Below are 18863 nucleotides of genomic sequence, written 5' to 3'. Positions count from 1 at the left end.
ATTAAACATGAAAGGACCATTACAGTTATATCTTACTGTTTCTCTGTGATATGCCTAGAAAGTTATCATTTAGATATGAGAGAGACAGTTGGATCCTGAACTTTCTCTTTGGCTAGTATAATACCGATGAAACCTTAATGCAGCAAAAAAGTGATGCTTATCTATTAACTGGTCTCTTTTTGCTTTCTTCACACCAGACCCTGCACCATTCCTACTTTTTAGCCATGGTAATGCCATCTTTAGAATTGACACTGAAGGGACCAATCATGAAAGACTGGTGGCCGATACTGGTCAGTCAACGTTTATGGATTTTCATTATACAGAAGAGAAAGTGTATTGGGTGGACTCTGAAAGGAGACTGCTTCAAAGAATTCACCTGAATGGCACAAAACAAGAGGTAAAGTAATCAGTTCTCTGGAATTCTCCAAGTTAATGGGCACAAACTCTTTATGGAAACCACCTGCTCTTTAGGTACAGTTCTGCCATTCCTGTTCATTAATTAGCACTTTAAACCTTTTGCTGTCATAATAATTATGGTCCTGAGTCTAGGCTGCCTTCTGGCATTCACAGTACATTTAGTATTTTCTGTGGATCAAGTGAAGGGGGTTAAAAATGAAGGAGAGAGAATTCGGACAAATTAAAGCTTTGAAGACAATGTTTCTACCAGTTTTAAATTAATCCCTGATGTTATGGAAGTTTGCTTTCCAGATCACTGTAGTTCAAACTGGTACAAATGGTATGAAAAGGATGTGCTTGAATTCCTACTCATTTTTTCTCCAACCTTTTATTGGTTTCTATGGTTGCATAAATGCTTCTTTTAGCACTTCATCCTTTGTTCAGAAAAAGCTGTGCAGTTCATTGCATCTGGCTGATTAAGAACGGCAGACAGGCTGTTGTGGCTGAACTTCAATGCTGTGAGAGCCTGCTTTTGTTTGAGAGAGATTGCCAGGGTTTGTGTACCCATGTGGAGTCTTCACTGATGCATTTTACACTGATTTTTAAGGATCAGAGGCTACCAACAGCATGTTAGGAAGTTTTCCATCTCTATCAGTAGAGGTCCGGTTGCTTCATAGCGTGCCAAATGCAAGAAGTTGTAGCTAAAAGATCAGTCCAGTGTGTTCCTTGTGGAGAACACTTTCCCCTTTCACAGAGGGTCACTCAGTTCGGAAGAGGTATGTGTAAGTACAAAGACCTCATGAAAGTGATTAGGAAAGAGAAATATCTACAGGTCTGAGAGAAAATGAAGCAGGTGAAGGGATGAAATGGGAAGCTTCGGTCTGGCACTTTATTCCCTATATTGAAAGTCGCGTTTAGGGTAATCATTAGGATGCTTCTTTTTATCGACATTTTTTGTTTACAGAGACTATGTTACATAGACAAAGGCATTTCAGGATTTGCTATTGACTGGATAAATCAGGACATTCTCTGGGCTAACAGACAGAAAGCAACCATAGAAGCAACAGACATGCGTGGGAAAAAACGCCGAGTTCTTCTAAGAGGTGTTGGTCATCCCACAAAGATTACCATTGATGCTGAGCAAAGGTAATTTTAACTAGGTTAGTAATTTCATTGAAATGGACTCAACATATACAAAGTACTATGACTGCGGTTTATAGGCTGCTGGGCTAGTCTGTGCACAGTGTCTATAGTCCAATACCTCCCTGAACTGCGAGAAAAAAGGATAAAAGATGAATAAGCATCTAAGAGATCAAAAGAGAAGGATATGAAGAAAGCCTGCTGAAGTCTAATGCAGAACCTGTACCTCTCAGTCATCAGGGAAAATTTTGCTAGGAAAGAGAGCTGAGGGAAAAGAGGCATTACTGGTCCTTTCTCAAAGACAGGAAAGTTTCAGAGCCACAGAAAGCAGGATTGGAGCATCAAGGGGAATGATGCCTGCAAATGCTGGGAATTCCTTGCGCTCCAAACCTGGCACACTTAGAATACAAATCAGTATGTTTTCTGAAGAAAAGGTCTAAACTTACAGTTTTGCTCCTGTTTTCCTTGTCTTTCTGACAGTTGCTCTGAATATTGGTTCTGAATCTACTGTTGCTACTTGTGTCACTAGTAATTTGGCTTTCACAAAGATGCTTCTTCCCGCTTCAAGCCATGTACACCAAGAACCATGTTCACATAAGAGATCTGGCCTTGAGAGTTATCAACATGAATTGTCACAGTGGTCTCTCAGTGCTAATTTCTCTTTCCACATAAAACTCTTCCATTAAACCTGCAAAAAACAAAAGCTTAAGGAGCCTTTGAGGTGCTTCTGTTTTGTCCAGCAAAAACATGTTTTTGTCGCCACTTTTGACTGGCAGTAAAGTTGTTCTACAGTGTGTGGAACTATTTTAATATTAAGGCTTACATGTCCTTTCCTAGTACACTTATACATAAACCAATCTTCTGATGCTAGTAGCATTACTAGTATTCTTTGGAGTCTTGTCATTTGGGTAGGATTTAAAGCCTGAACATTGGCCTAAATATTTTTTTTTTTCTGATTTGCTTTTGAATGTACTATTTGCCAATATAAGAAATATTCACATATCCTCATGCCCACTGTCAAATGCTACCGAAACACGTTACAAATGATATTACAGGGAAATATTTGCTGAGCTTAGACAAAAGTGCGGGAAGACTCACATGTGTGTATTCATGTAGGTGTGACTCACCATGCATAAAAGCTGTACATCTGTGCTTACAGGGAGGCCAATAAGCAGTAATAAGCCAAATAAAGTATTTTCCAAGAAGTTTAACATCGTTTTTATGCCCTGTGGCAATTTGCTTGTATGAAAACTCTGAAGGCTCTATTTTTAACGGGAAGTGAATTAAACCCCCCATTATGTTTATGTGCATAGGCATAAACATGAACTAAATCTGATATTAACAATATCTTCCTTCAAATGTGTGCAACTCTTAAGTAATGAAGGACAATGTGACACCCTAATAAAAAATATTTTCTCAAAAGATGTGTCTGGATATTAGCAGTGATAGGATTATTTTAGTACTAATAATATAACTACTGCTGTAAGATTGATTTAATTTTGTGTCTAGAAATGCCAAAAAATAAGGATTAAAACTGAAGAAAAACAGAGGGCAAACACAGAGAAGGCTGGCAATTACTGCAGACGGTTTCTAATTTTCATTGTTCTTCTGCCTTCCTGTTTGTTCACACGATATCCTGTCCCTACACTGATTTGCAAAAGTTGCGCGTAGAGGCTATACACAACTTTGTTTCCTTATTTGTAAAAAGTGAACCCTAGCATTTGTTCTAAATTCCAGAGTAGTGACATTTCTTAAATAACAGGTGCTATAAAAATATAGACAGATAATAATGAAGTGTTTTAAAATGGCAGAATAAAATTGGGCTGTCCTTCTGGAAGGATGTTTTCACTTATATGTTAATAACCTGTGATAACTGTTGACCATGTAACAGTCAGGAAAAGCTGTGAGGCAGGGGCTGATTCTTCCTACTGGTTTACTACAGCCCCTTGCCAGTGAGATCTAATCTGTTATGGGGCCTTTAACAAATTATTAACATAAACATAATAAAGCTGCCTTTATGCTACATTGTTTTGTACATATAAATTCTGCAATTTTAGGAAGACAAGGTAAAATGATGATGCTTCTTGGAATTTTTATGATAAGAAATCCAAGTAAAGAATCTAAACCCAAACATTAAAAAAATAAAATATATATGAATGAGGGAATAACTTGCTATTTTGGGAGAACTGTTGTTACCCTTAGTCACATTGGTAAACCTGGGTTCTGATCCATGAATAACTTGACATATAAGTAGCTTCAGTGCATAAGTCTTTTGAGTATTTGAGCTGTATTTTGACTGTGTCTTAATTTAATAACAGTATAATCTGGCTACAATCTGCAAGAAAGCAGAAAGAAATGAGAACTACAATAGAAATGGTATTGTTAAGTTAAGCACTTAATTCAGCTAGAGTTTCTGGAGGCAGATCCCTGCCCAGAGGCAGAGGGCAATGTGGATCTGCCTCAAAAATGTGCTTTCCCCAAGTTTGCAGGAGCTTTCTGTAGATTTGAGAGGTAATTTCAGTTTCCTTCTCTGACTGCATGGTCAAACAAAGCAGGGACAGACAACGGCGCTTTGTGGTTAAGCTGGGCCAAATTCTGCTTGGTCTGCATGAGAAAAATTTGTAGTATCTTATTGCTTCCTGCACAGTCATAGAAACATATTTATTAAAAGAAGAAAACAACAGTAACAAAACTTTAGCACTAATGTCTTCTGATATAGATGATGCTTTGTTGTCAAAAATTATTTCCATTCTTAATAGAGCTATGTTAAAGGGAGATGCATATGGGGCCTTCCTGAAATAAATGAGTACATATTAAGGAAGTCCCTTGCTTTATTATTAGTTTTGGCTCTGAAAGCACTGTGATAAGACTGAAAAATTCCATATACAGGAGCAACTAAAGTAGTGTGTAACAGTGATGTTATCTTGCAAATGTGGAATTTTTTTAAAAAAAATTATTTATTAACTTATTCAAAACATGCCTCTCTTGCCTGCAGGCTATTATTTTGGTCTTCTGATGGTACAGTTTCCAGCATACACCGAGTATTCCTCAGTGGAAGTGGTGTGAGAAATATTTTAAGAACCACAGAAAAAATAAAGGCCATCTCACTAGATTTGGTTGACACAAGGCTCTACTGGATCCAACATGACCATGGGAAAGAGATTTCCCATATTGGATCATGCGACTATGATGGCAGAGCTGTTCATTTGCTCAAAAATTCTGTCCGGTGAGTTTTCCTGAGCTTGTCAGAAAAAAACCCCACTCATTTCCCAGGGATGTAGATAAGCTCTCTTCCTCACTCTCCCTTTTATTTTATCAGTTCTTAACCCAATAAGGAGTATAAAGTGTAGTGCAAATGGCCGGTAACTGCAAATCTAAAACTACTGATAGGAAAATGGAAAAAAGTCACTGTTGTAAGGATAATACTGCCACTCAGTACTTGCCATTTTACAAACTTTTAGCAAATGATAACTACTTAATCCTTGCAAATTGTCTCTGAGTGCTTATTAGTGGCCTTTTTCTGCAGATAGAGAAGTGGGGATTAAATGATTTGTTCAAGGTCACAGTGGGTGAGCTCATGTGTCTGAGCTGTGCTGAAGAGACTGAGCTAGATCAGGTTTTTCCTATCCTCCTCTAAGCCTGTTGTCCTCCTTAGCTGCTGGGCAGGGAGGCTCAGGCCTGTGCTCAGGCTCTCCAGCAAGTATCAGCAGATGTGGTCACAACTGTCCTACATGACAGACTCATCCTCCTCAGCTCCCCTGTGCAGGGGGCTAAGCATGACTGGGGGGGCTGTTACGCCCATGTGCTTTTGGGGCCTTTGGGGCCCTCATGCTTTGCAGCAGTACAGATGCTCCATGGTGGGCATGTTTTTGGTGAAGTACTCGGGAAAAGGTTACCCTGTATCAATGCAGTTTCTGTCAGTATGGCCGGATTGGCATATGCATAATAGAGGGATTACCAAGAGCAAAATGAGAAAAACAATGATTTCACTGGCCTGCTGATTTAAATACGCAGCGCGCCACTTGCATATGACAAATACAAAGCTAGTTTCTCCCTACTTTGCCAACTGTCATGTTGGATTTTTCCTTATCCTTTTCCCCTTTCCTGCTTGAGTTGGCTGGTGTTCACCAGGGCATCAGCACTTTCCCTTTGAGCCTGGATGATAGGGATTCTCTTTTTCAACACCTGTAGAATGTACTGGAAAGTGGATGTCAAAAATCCCTTTTCCAATATTCTTCTGCTTTCCCTCTTCTTTAAAACTGGACCCTTTTGTGGTTCATGCTGGCTGCTATAACCAACCGGCGAATGGAAACTAAACTCCTGTGATAGGAGAAGCAGCAAGATGGATTTTAGGAACACCCTGTTCCTACCCCTCCATTCTGATTTCCTGGCACAGTTAGAAGCATCAGAGCAGGAACTGGAAATTGGGAAATGGGGGAATTTATCTGGCCCACATCCTTCAACAAAGCAAGGGTCTGGTTTTAGTTGCTGGGTTCGCCAGAAGCAGGGTGGTACCTTGGCTTTCTCTGTCAGTTGTGTTAGTCCTGAACAACAGCTCATATGACATGTGGGAAATGCAGGTTATCCATTTTGCATCTATTTCTTGCAAATCTACAGGGTTCTGGGTGCTGAATTATTTGGGAATGTCTCTGACACCTCATCTGATTCTTATGTATATAAGATAATATAAGAGATATATCAGAATACAAAGAGAAGTTATTCACAGTGAACTTAGCTGAACTAGATGCTCGGAAAATTTATGAGCAAATATATAGGGATCAGGTAATGTGCCACCTTGTGTTTTCTTCTCTTTGTTGTAGACGTCAATTGCTTGGTCTGTCTGTCTTTGCTGAGCACCTGTACTATTCAGAGTTGAAATCTGGTATGATATGGAGAGCCAATAAGTATACTGGAAAAGTTGTAGTCACAATTAGCCTGAAGCCATCATTTTTTCCACCAGTGGAGATAAAAGTGGTACATCCATTTAAACAACCAGGTGCAAGAACAGATTCTCAGGATTTGGGTAAGTGAACTGTAATGATACGGTTGTATGTGTGAGAACAATAATGTCATTTTTCCCAGTAATAATTTTCTTTAGTAAAATTTCAGGCCTCAGTGAAGTCAAGAAAAAAGTTTCCTTTAACTTCAGTGACCCACAGTCCCACTTGGTGTGTGTAACTCTAGCTGGACTGTCAGGCTGGAAGTGTGCTGAGCATGAACTGCTTGTTTCATTAATTTGAATACAGATTAATGCATGCAGATAAATGTGATTTTCTCCTCCTCCTCCCTTTCTTTGCACAAAGATGTTTTTATGCTTTCCTGCTAAATGCACAAAGCATACAGCTTTTAAATCCTCTGTGTAGATTGTCTTCATCAAATGTTTCCTCCCTTATGGAAGTTTTACTCTAATTTGCATCTAAACACCGCCGATTATTATGGCACTGAAGGATTTTAAATGTATGTGTGTCCCACAGGTGATACTGTGCATATCTCAGCTTTGCTGTGAAATGTCTGGATTGAGTCAGCCTGTTTTAGACGGACTTGAAGTTGCCATAGTAACTATTAAATAAGAACCTTGGGTATTTTTAATTTATATATATTGCATCCCACTGTATGAGGTGGTCATGTCACTGCATTTTACTGTGGATCAGAAAATGAAGGTAGTTGGCTATGGATAGCTTACTGTTCTGGAGTATTTCTGCTGAGGCAGTAGGAAGTAGGGGTGTCCAGGGGAGATGATATCTTGTTCTCTGATCTCTTAAAAGACATAGAGTATTCTTGCTTTAATGGAATAGCTTTTGTCACCAATTTCGCTTGGATACAACCAACTGAGCAAACAGCAGACAGGCATTTGTTTGTTGAGCAATGGTTGCAGAACTCCCAAGGGAAGACAGCTATGGGTTCCCAGAGGTATAGGTGATATAAAGACGTGAGAAGAAAGTAGTGTTTGTTTGTATGAGTAAAAATGAAACTGTAAATATCTCTCTTGAACCATTTCTAAGTATTTACTACAAAATAGGCTTTGTCTTCCTTAATGCCAACCAACAACTTTATATGGTGCCATGCTTTCTTTCCTTCCTGAAGCCTGGTCTGAGTGGGGAAATCAAAGTCTTCAAAGGAACTTTCCCTTTCAAATGCTTTGTTTGCAGTGCAAAGAATAGTAGAGGTGCAGAAGAGAAAGTGTTCCTGGAAAGCAAGCTTATACTTGTAAAGCCAGGGAGCCTCCATTCAGAGACAATACCTGTTTCTGTGTTTCCTTTGAGGAAAACACTCATTCTGGCAAGTGGAAGTGCTCTTCTCCACTGACACGTCTGGTGCTCTCACACGAGTAGCTAGGGAAGGATAAGTTCATGGTGCAGGTGGTGGCATGCCCACACATCTCAGGGCTGTTACAATATTTGGAAGGTCTTGTGTGGCCTCCTTGGGTGCCTGTCACCATGTCTGCACACGCATGAAGACGGAGAGGAAGAAACGATGACCAAGAAAGGTAGTTCGCAACAGTGGTCTCTTGAACTTCAGGGGCTATTGGCTGTGTTACGTATGTCCTCTCCACAAAAGTGTGTAGCATAATTTCATTGACTATGGGCACTTAACTTTTATTCTTCTATCAGAAGATTAACTCTACTTCTTACGCCAGAACATGCTGCTTTCCAGTGCTCCTCTTTTCACTGGAAAGAGGGTTTCCCCAGCTTTACTAATACATAAACTACCAGTGTTTTTAAATGCCTTGTAGTATATACCCCTATATTTCCAACATGTTCAGTACATTTTGTATGACAGTAAACGTCGTCAGCAGTACGCCTTGTTTTTTATTCCAAATATCTTCTTGTAAAAATGTCTGGGAAGTGGTGGAGTAGAAAGAAGCTTAACAGGCTGAATCCAGATGAACCTTTTGGACTTTGCATGTAGGTTGCTTGATTTATCCTGTACTGGGATGAAAGGAGGACTAATGAGCCTGCAGTACAAGTGAGATTTATAGCTGATCTTACAACAGAGAAATCTGGAGATAAAGGCATACCTAGATTAATTGGATGCTCTGTACAAGCTAAGAAAGTGTATGTTGCAAGGTAGTGTCAGCTGTGAATTATTAGGCCTTCTTTAAAACTGATAGCAAGTGAGTTTCTTCAGATGAAAAGTGACAAGAAGTGCCTAACTGACTTGATTTGACTTTTTTACTGGAATTCGGATTATTTACTTTACTAAAATTCCTCATGTCTTCTCTTTCCTTTCTCTTTCAAAAGACTTTCCTGGATTGGTCAAGGTCAATAAGTACGGAGAAGAGCATTAATTCAGCTATAGGTTTGCTATAACTTTAGTACAGCAGTATCTGGAAGATGGCCGCTAATTTACCTCAGCTCTCTTTGGCAGCTAACCCTAGATTTGATGACAGTATGTGTATTTACAAATGCCTGCTGGAATGTTCTTTGCACTTATTAATGATTCATAAAAATCTTAATTACCTTAAAATCTCAGAGACTGCCTCTGGAATTTTTTTAAAGTATCTCCTCTGACAGATTAATGATACTCCATACACTCAAGATATTTTGGGGGAGTAATTATGTAGTGTTTCTTTCCAGTGCAAGATACTAACACCAGGCTATTATCTGAGAATGCCCATTTCTGTGTAAGAGAGGTGATGGGAGGGGAACACACACACACACACACACACACACCCCAAACAACCAAAAATAGCTAGAAAGTATAGTTCATAATGGTTGCTCTTCCTGAAAAGATTACCTTAAAACTTTTGTGATTCATAATTTGGTCACCATTCACTTTGTTTTGAAATGTGACTATTTTTTACATATTGATTTGGCAATATTAAATTTTAATAATTATTCAGTTAAAAAATAATATCTTCTCAAGACTGACCAGATGGCAAAATTGCTGCTTCTGTTATTTCTCCTGTAATTCCTGGGTATCTTAGGTCTCATTAGACCAGTAATGATACAAGCAAGGGGTAAAAACCCAGCACCAGTGATAAGCACAAGATGCAGCCCTCAGTGTAGTCTTGTTTCTGTTTTTTGTTTTGTGATTGCTTGTACTTGCACTTTTGTCATTTTAATGGGTTCTGTATTGGAAGATTAGACACCCCACTACTGTATGTTCCTGATTCATTTGCAGTAGGGACAACGATTAAGGGTCTAATTCAAAACTGGTTCTATAAAAAGAGAGGCTCAGCTAAAACTACGTAAAATTCAAGTCTCTCAAAAGATAACATGCTTATTAACATAGATAACATCCATCTAGTCATCCATTCATCATTTTTTCTTTAGTGATACAACTTTTGCTAGAGAAACATTAATCAATTTGATGCAAACAAGTGTAATGTTGATGGTTTCAGCCAAGCTGAAATATATGGGAAATTATTTCAATCTTCTATATACATGATCTGTCATTCCGCCAAATGGCCAGGATTTTCTCCGTTGTGGCTAGCAGAAGACTAAATGTCAAATGTAAATATTATGCTGCTTTCCATCTCTTGGAATTTAGAAGGTGAATTGGAAATAGCACAAAAAAACTGTTCACATACAAATTTCTTTGCCCATATGAGCCCACGATGTCTTGTACGTTATACAGACAGCACAGGGCGAAGGCAGTGGTGTGTGTGGGTGGCTGCATATCCGCATTCAGTAACAGCAGTTCAGTTATTTTTAGCTTGGGAAAGGGGCAAGCAACCCCAGAAGAAGATTAGGAAGATTAAAACAAGAATAATAGTTTGGGGGACAAAAATAAAACCATGAATATTGCATATCTGTGAAAGCACCAGCTCTAAAAAATAGCTGAGCACAGACACAAAGCTCTGCAAATCCTTCCCATGAAAAGGGATACTTGAATACCCGTTTCCCTTTTTCTGTGAAGTGGGAGAAGCAGGAAGGCTTCTGGGGATCTGCTAGGTAATTTTTTTCTGCTTCCTTTGAAGAAACTTTGAGCCTATCTTGTTGGACATCAGAAACATTCTGAGTTTTAAATCTGAGTTCAAGGTATCCAACGCTTGTATTTCTCAGTCAGAAACCAAGATCCACTCCAATAGAAAGATTCTCTAGACTGTACTAATACTTTTTGTCCAAATTAAATGTGCGGTCATCATGGTCTGTCCAGCTATTTTTTTGTTAAGTAATGTGAGACATGAGCACTGCTAATAATTTCCAGTCTTATGCTCTCTTTTAAAAATCCTTCTCCTCTCTCTTTTTGCTTGTGTGTGCTCTTTCTGTCGCTCTCTTCTGAGTGTTTTACAGAGCTTGGTAACATGCAGCGTATGTTAATATGCAGCGTATGACACCTACTCCACACGGGTTTCCCTTACACAGTCACTATAGGTGTGCACCCAAACCAAACCATCCCCTGCTGCAGGCTCTCTCTAGGTCTGCTTGTGCTGACATGGAGCTAGAAATGATCGTTTGCACAGACCTACTCTTAGTCTTCAAAGTACTTTCATTTTTATAGTGACTTTTTGGCCTGATTTTACTAAAAGGAAATAATTTAATAGAAGTTATTTTCTATTAATAAGAAGTTCCTTGTGTTGAGCAAGTAGCTGTTGAGAAGACACATCACTGAGCATTTTTGCTCAAAAATAGTTTTTCTGTGAAGGTTGATATGGTAAAAACGCCATTACATTTATACTGTATTTGTTCTTCCAGAAAAAGGAACCTGTGATTTCAACAAAGAAAAGTGCAGAAGAAGAATCTGCAGGCCAGACTCAAGGACTTATCGGTGTAAATGTTCTAGTGGCTTTATTTTAAGTCAAAATAAACAGTTTTGTGAAGGTAATACAACCTTTTATCCATCAGATGAAAAAAAAAATCTCCTGTTCTTTCACTTTACTCATATATTGAGTATGAAAAAACACTCTGAGGTCTTAAAAATTCCAGTTGTGCCATTTCAGTTTTGTATCCTTCAAGGTTCTGAAATAATCTAAAAGGAGATCTATGAAAATGTCCCAGGTGTTATTCTTACGAGAAGTTTTGGTCTTAGCCTGAGTAGTTAAAGGAGCTTCAGATAAACAGACACGCTTATGGGTACTTATTTAATTTTTAAACAAAAATTAGAACAGATATATCACCAAAGGTGAAACTGAAAAATCCTGCAACAAGATGGCTGTCTTAAGTCCCACTTTTTTAAAGGACACAAATTATACATACTTCTAAATGTTTTCATCTAGATTGTTTTAACAAAAATCTAACATTACTATTAAAAATAGTCAACATATCTTTTAAAACTTTTAAAACGTCTTTTAAAATAACTTTTAAAAGCATCTCTTTCACTACACAACCAGATTTGAAAAGACGTAAAGGCATCAACATTTCTAGCTTACAAGATTTACAGACCTGCCTGAGCAGCAGCCATCTAGCTCTCAGAAATTCACCAGGACTGCTTTCTGAATTTCAGCTTCTAAACCACTTCTGTGTTTTGAGAAATTTACTTAAGTCATGTTGGAGCCAAATTTTTAGAAGAATTTTTGTCTGAAGAAAGTGTCTAATGCCATTTTTTTTTTTTTTTTTTTTTTGGTGCACACAGGATTTGACGGGCACTGGGATCTGTATGGGAAGGCATACTTTGAAAGTCCTCTAGGCATCTAGGCTGGACACATGCAGCCTGAGCAGGTTTTGCTAGAAGGTTTTTAAAGTTTTTTTGAATAAGGCCTGCAAACCTGCAGACTTGCTTTTTTATCATTTTTTAGGAGAAACATATTTTTGTAAAACGAAAGGGAAAAAGAAGTACTTCTTGAAGACTGTTAGTTTGTTTCATGAAGCTGTTCCCTGACACTGGCTGATGGCGTTACTCTGACACAGCAAGTGCTTCTTTTGGCAGATATCAATGAATGTGGCTTCTGGAATCATGGCTGTACTTTGGGCTGTGTGAACATCCCCGGTTCCTATTACTGCACCTGCCCGACAGGTTTTGTTCTGCTGCCTGACAGGAAAACATGTCATGGTAAGTAGCAGTAATAGGTAAACACTTCGAGTATCGAGTATGTAAACACTTTGAGTATCGAGTATCATATTGGAGAGAGTCTTCATTTAACACTGGAACTGCTGGAAGTTGGTTGTGTTTGTGTTTGTGTTGCATTGCTCACTTCCAATCCCTGATTATGCATGTAGGATCAGCTTAGAACTGTGTGAACGAAAGCCTGATGTCATGTTTAAGGAAGTGTAAGTTACACAAGTTACACATGAGTAATCAGGCGTGAGCCTCCTCAGGAGAAAAAAGAAAAAAGGAAAAAAAAAAAAAAGTTGGGTTTCCAGAGAGACCTCTTTGTTCAGACTAGGCTCTGTGACACATTTCAGGTGGATAAGCAGCTATATCTTTTTAAATGTGGTCTCTGAATTTGGCTTACTCTGGCTATCCTGCATAAGAATTTGCACAGCTTACAGCATCATCTTTTTTCTCTTCGGGCCAAGGTTGGTAGTGTTGCTGATGTGCATGACATTAATGAAATTAGAGTGCACGTACATCTGTTTACAACATGTAAGATACACAGAAGTGCTTATAAAGTTGTTTATTATGGGGATCTGTTGCACCTGGGCATTTGTTATTTGTTTTTCTTTTGTCAATTAAATTCTATATAAGAAGTATGCCTGAGAGATCGCATCCATATAACATAGGTATGTAACGCAGGAAGCGCTCTGAAGCTGGATAAATGTGAATAAACTAAATGCAGAGACCACAGAAGTGGAGGGAAAAAACAAAGATCTGTCTGTCAGTAAGCTTCAAAGACCATATTTTAGTCACAGTAAGAGTCAGAGGTGAAGGGTTTTTTTTTCTCCCTTGATGCAGCACTGTGTATATTCAGCCTACAAATGAATTAAGCCTTTCTAAAGTAAGTCTAGAACATAAAATGTGAAATGCATCCAAGTTTTGAGGTCTTAGGATATTCCCAGTCACTTTTCTATTCCATAATGAAGTGAAAATTAGGCATAGACAAAGATCCTTCTACATTGTTTCCATGGAAATAAAACATTGGCATATGCCCCAGGTAGAAGTGCCAGTGCACACCAGCGAGTTCAGTCTGGGTCATGGCAGGCTCAAGACCTAGGGTATATTTAATATCGCTACTAGAGAGTCAGTCTATCTATTTTAGACTTCCAAGAGTCACTTCTCCCTCTCTATTAAGAGAGAGCCAGGAGCAGGATACAGTGACCCCACCGTGGGGGTGTGGGGTGTGTGTGACAGCTGCAGATGGCAGCCAGATGTGACAGAAGATCTATGGGAGACCTGCAACCAGAGGCTACCAGGAGGTGGGATATCCTTTTGTGTCCAAAACAACACTCGGGCACTGTGCGACTCAGTCCTACTCTGGATGACTAGCTTGATGCCTGCTTTTTGCATGGCTCAAATTAGGTAGAAAATAATGTTTTTCTAACACAGGCTAGGGATGCAGCATGGACAGTATAACTCCTTAACTACTGCAGCACAAGGCAGATATGTCACCAACTACGCAACTTGAGAGAAAGAGAGAGAGATGCAAGGTGAGAAGCCCACATGCTGACCAGACATTTTGATGCTTTGTCCTCCAAGTCCTTTACGAAGCTTTTCATCCAATGCCACAAGCTGTGGTCAGAAGGAAACATGAGATCAGTTTCTTGACCCTCTTCACTGTGCTTAAGGGGTTAGAACAGTCCAGTCCAGAGTGCAGTTGCCCTGGAGAAGCAATATTTGCAACAGCTATGCACCATGTAAGCCAGTGTATCCAGCTGATTCAAAGAAGCAGCTGTGGGAAATTTGCATTAGTTCCAACCTTCCAGCAGGTGTTGCCATATGGCACTAGAATTGGCATAAAGAGATGCAGCAGTGTAATACGGAAGGTGGAAGAAGCATATCCTGTGAAATTGCACTAAAGAAATACTCAAAATAATGTTGGCACCCCAGCAACCATAATGGAAAGTAAAGGAAAGCTATTGCCAGCTCCTCAGATGGTTTTGCCCTTACAACTTTAAAGTTGCTGCTAAGGAACATAGCTTTATTTCTGGAAGGTTCGCCTCCTGTTTTCATTGATTCTATCTCTGTTACCCTTGGAGTAGTAGCAAAGTAGTTTTTCCTCATTCTTTTTGTGTTTTATAGTTGTTCTTTCAGTATAATTTCCTTGTAGTTTTCAAAACCTGATATATTTTTGATGAGATGTAAAAAAGAGAGCTTTTTAAATTATTTCTATTTTGATAACACATCTTCATACAATTTTGGAAAATTTAAAGCTGATCAGCATAATGGCTTCAGGACCCAGCAGTTTAGGCTTTCTCCTTTGCTATAATTAGGAGACGGTGGGAAAAAAAGGAGTTTTGGAAAAAAAACAACAACGAAACAAAGCCGAAACAAACCCCAGAAAGACCACAGAAATGTACTCTCAGCATCACAAGTTTGGTTTTTCTTTTTTTTTCTTTTTTCTTTCTTTTTCTTTTGTTATTTAAGAAAGTGTTATCATCTCTTTTGGGGGGGCTTATTTATCGTTCTTTAAGATTTTTTTTCCTCTTTAAATTGCTGTAGAGCTAATTTCCTGTACAAGTAACAACACTGAATGCAGCCATGGTTGCCTTCAAACATCTGAAGGGCCTGTTTGCTTTTGTCCTGAAGGATCTGTACTCACAGTGGATGGCAAAGCATGCACGGGTAAGTAACATTTTTTTCTAGCTGTATTGATGCCAAACTGTTTGTTCTTGGCATTGAGAGCCAGAAGTGAATGAAAGCATTTTGCACTCATTTTGCACAGCTGTAAATGATTGTACAAGAAAGGAGGCAATGGAAGGTCAGGCACTTTGAGCAATATTCATCTTCAGGTTTTAATAGCTGTTTCTTAGCAACAGCATCCAATGTTTGCAGGTCAAATTCTTTTGTTGTCAGCACAGATCAAGGCATCTCCCAGATGTTTGTTGCAGGAAACATCTAAAATTTATATTTCAGAGGGAATATACATACAAAATTAGAGCTTGAGTGAAATCTGAAGATGACTTTATTGACATCATGCATCCAGGTTCAGAGTCGCTCTAATTTACAGCAATTTCATCTAATTACCCACAAATGGAATTTTTGCAGTCAGAAAATTAGAAGCTACTACACACACTAATCTGTCATTCCCTATTCAGCAAGCTTTCCAAATTCAGGGCACTGTATACAGCTTTTCAGTCTTAGGGATCAAGATAGCTCTGTTAATGCCGTCCTTACACCTTGAAAAATCCCCTTCGCCTTTTACATCCCTTGCATATTGTGGACCGTGCGGTATATGTAGATTTAGTGGTGCTGTTTTACTGGGGACACTCCACTGAGTAAGCTCAGGTTGGCATTGAGGCTGTAACCATTGTACAGCCCCAAGAAGAAAGAATAGTTTCTTTTTGTATGAAATCTTGGTTTGTTGTACTAGAAAGTAACAATTCACCCTCCTAGCCTAATTAACTTCTGCAGAGAGAATGGTGTTAATTGGGTGTTTCTTTGCATGGAGTTCAAAGTCTGATAAAACTTGTTAGTGTATTGTAGATGGGATGAGGTTTGCATGGGAGAAACAGTTTTGTGAAATATACCCCACTGTCCTGCTTTTGGCTGGGACAGAGTTAATTTTCTTCCTAGTAGGTGTTATGGTGCCGTGTTTTGGATTTAGTATGAGAATAATGTTGCATTGTAATGAGATATTACACTGATATTTTAGTTGTTGCTAAGTAGTGCTTACCCTAAGTCAAGGACTTCTGAAGATTCACATGCTCAGTCAGTGAGGAGGTGCACAAGAAGCCGGGAGGGAGCAGAGCCAGGGCAGCTGACCCAAACTGGCCAAAGGGATATTCCGTATCACAGAATGTCATGCTCAGTATGTAAACTGGGGGGAGTTGGCTGGGGGCCACCGATGGCTGCTCAGAGACTGACTGGACATCTGTCAGTGGGTAGTGAGCAATTGTATTGTGTATCACTTGTTTTGGTTTGAGGGGCTTTTTTGGGGCTTTTTTTGTTTGTTTTGTTTTGTTGGGATTTTCCCTCCCTTTTTTTTCCCTTGGGTTTAATCCCTCTCTCTCTTTCTCTCTTCATTACAATTCTTGTTTTGTTGTTATTATTTCAATTATATTTTACTTTATTTCAATCATTAAATATTTTTTATCCCAACCCACAAATTTTACCTTTTTCCAGTCCCACTCCCTATCCCACTGGGGGTGTGGTGGAGTGAGTGGGCAGCTCTGTGGTACTTAATCGCTGGCTGGGGTTAAACCATGACAGCCTACCCCTCCACCCCATCTCCCATCTTGTGTTGTGAATTTTCAGGAAAAACTCTGGAAGAAGTTACTACTAATTTCCTTTCACTTCACTAGACTTCTGCTTTCAGCAGGAGGCCTTTCAGTATATCTATCAGTCACTGTAATGCTTTGCACTGTAGAAATTCTAAGCAAAGTGAATTGCTCTTTTGCTTATACCTCTGATGTTGTTGTGGATTTTTTTTTTCTTATAATGGCAATGTTAAATTTTTTCAAATGTTCCGTTTAAGGATGTACATCTCCAGATAATGGTGGCTGCAGTCAGATATGTTCTTCTTTAAGCCCATCTTCCTGGGAGTGTGCTTGTTTTCCTGGATATAAGCTTCAGCAAGACAGAAAACACTGCACTGCTATAGGTCAGTATCACTGTGCCTGCATATTTCTGCCAATAAAAGCAAAAATATTTTGTAGAGTCCTTTAAAGTGGATTGCATAACTGGGATCCATTTTTGCACTGGTTTTAGGTTACTTTGTGAAACTAGGGAAGTATTAGTTTGGAAAATATGTCCTATTTTGGAAATACACCAGAATAAGCACCAGTATATGCTTCAGTCTCCTGGGCTGCTGTACTGCAGAGGTCTACGTGTAGTACTCAGGTTTCCGTGCCTTCACATAAATGTGGATGTAGTTACTGCCCAGTGGTACAGAATTGGGGTTGAGGTGTCCACATCTGAACGAGAAGGCTGGAAACAGTCTGTTGAAGGACCCTCCCTACAAGGATATTTCTCCCCTCCAGCCTCAGAGAGAGAAGGAAAAGTAAGTTTGTGGAAAAATAAGGGAAAACCTTTATTTTTTGGAGGACGGCATTTTTCTTGCATTTACTGTGAAAGGCTTCTCATGCAGAAGTCGAATGTTCTGTCATTTATGGTGATGCCTTGAGGCTAGGTCACTCAGTGTGAAATGCAGCAGGGCCAGTGACTGCCTTTATCACAAATTTTGCAGCTGGTCTTGGGTAAGGCACTGATGTTGAAAACCTATATTAACTTTTATCTTTGATTTCTGAGGCAAATGGAATGTAAAACAAGGGTCTTCATTTCTTTGTGCATCTGTTCGTCATTTTGCTTTCTACTGTTACTTAAAATATTAGCTAGGTAGTAATGCAGGCTAGAGATCACTTTGAACTTAGTGGAATCAACGTATGTGCAAATTTTCATCAACAGGTCCTAAGCCTTTTTTGTTATTTGCAAATGGCCAAGATATCCGCCAGATCAGTTTTGATGGAACAGATTATGCAAGTTTACTTGACTGGCAGATGGGAATAGTCTTAGCACTGGACTCTGACCCAGTGGAAAGTAAGGTAAGGCATTAAAAATGAGAGGATTTTGAAGTGTTGCAAGGACAAATGGATTGGGCTTTCATGTGCATTAACCTTTCTGCTGTCAGTGATCCAGATTACACATTGTGCTGCTCGTTGTTCTGTTGCCTGTCCAGGAGCACAACTGGTACAGGGTGCCACACACTGATCTCCCATAGTGAGCCTTATTTACACTGTAAAAGTGTTACAAAAAGATACTGGATGCCCAGTAGAAGCTGATGAGGGGCTCAGTTAAGTTGCTGGAAACTTCTCAAGGCCTGGATGGACACCACTGAACAAATGAGAATGTTTCCAGATCTGTGTTACAGGAAGATCACGTCAGGCACTGTTGGTACATCGCCACTTGCTCCTGAAATAGGGTCCTGCTGAGGAGCTAGCAGTTGTTCTGTGCTGTGCTGAGTGTAAATCAGACGTGCCGGTGACACTAGGTGTGCACTCTTGTTCCACGTTTGTAGGGTGGGTGCACGGTGCGAGGGGAGGTGGCACGCAGTGCCAGCTAGGCTGCAGCAGCCTGGTCCTGGTGGCACAGAACTGGGGCGCAAGGTAAATTAACGCAGCATTGCTCTGTGCTCCCACAGTAACCAAATTCACTGGTTTAATGCTGGAGGCCTCCCTCCTGCTTTGTTTTGATGCTAACCATGAGGCCAAACAAAGATATTGGTTTTGTTGTTACCATTTGCAAAGAAAGCCTCAGCATTGCTTTGCATATGATTCTGCTTTAGAGTTTTTGGCTCCCTCTGGATATCAAATACGAGACAATATGGTTTTTTTCCCCCTTATCCATGG

General features: G+C 39.5%; 1 protein-coding gene across 1 annotated transcript in view; it reads left to right on the top strand.

Annotated features, from left to right (window-relative positions):
• EGF (epidermal growth factor) overlaps window positions 1-18863 on the top strand; it is a 60827-nt gene that overhangs the window by 13139 nt on the left and 28825 nt on the right. The window contains exons 3-11 of the mRNA XM_040597661.1: window positions 198-397; window positions 1361-1542; window positions 4532-4762; window positions 6357-6559; window positions 11178-11303; window positions 12349-12471; window positions 15019-15141; window positions 16994-17119; window positions 17923-18059. Coding sequence (XP_040453595.1) covers window positions 198-397; window positions 1361-1542; window positions 4532-4762; window positions 6357-6559; window positions 11178-11303; window positions 12349-12471; window positions 15019-15141; window positions 16994-17119; window positions 17923-18059 — 1451 coding nt within the window. The remainder of the gene's footprint in view (window positions 1-197; window positions 398-1360; window positions 1543-4531; window positions 4763-6356; window positions 6560-11177; window positions 11304-12348; window positions 12472-15018; window positions 15142-16993; window positions 17120-17922; window positions 18060-18863) is intronic.

This window comes from Falco naumanni, chromosome 1 (genome assembly GCF_017639655.2).
Source record: "Falco naumanni isolate bFalNau1 chromosome 1, bFalNau1.pat, whole genome shotgun sequence".
NCBI lineage: Eukaryota > Metazoa > Chordata > Aves > Falconiformes > Falconidae > Falco > Falco naumanni.
Note: the sequence above shows the minus strand (reverse complement) of the source record. Positions and strands in the feature narration are given on the sequence as shown.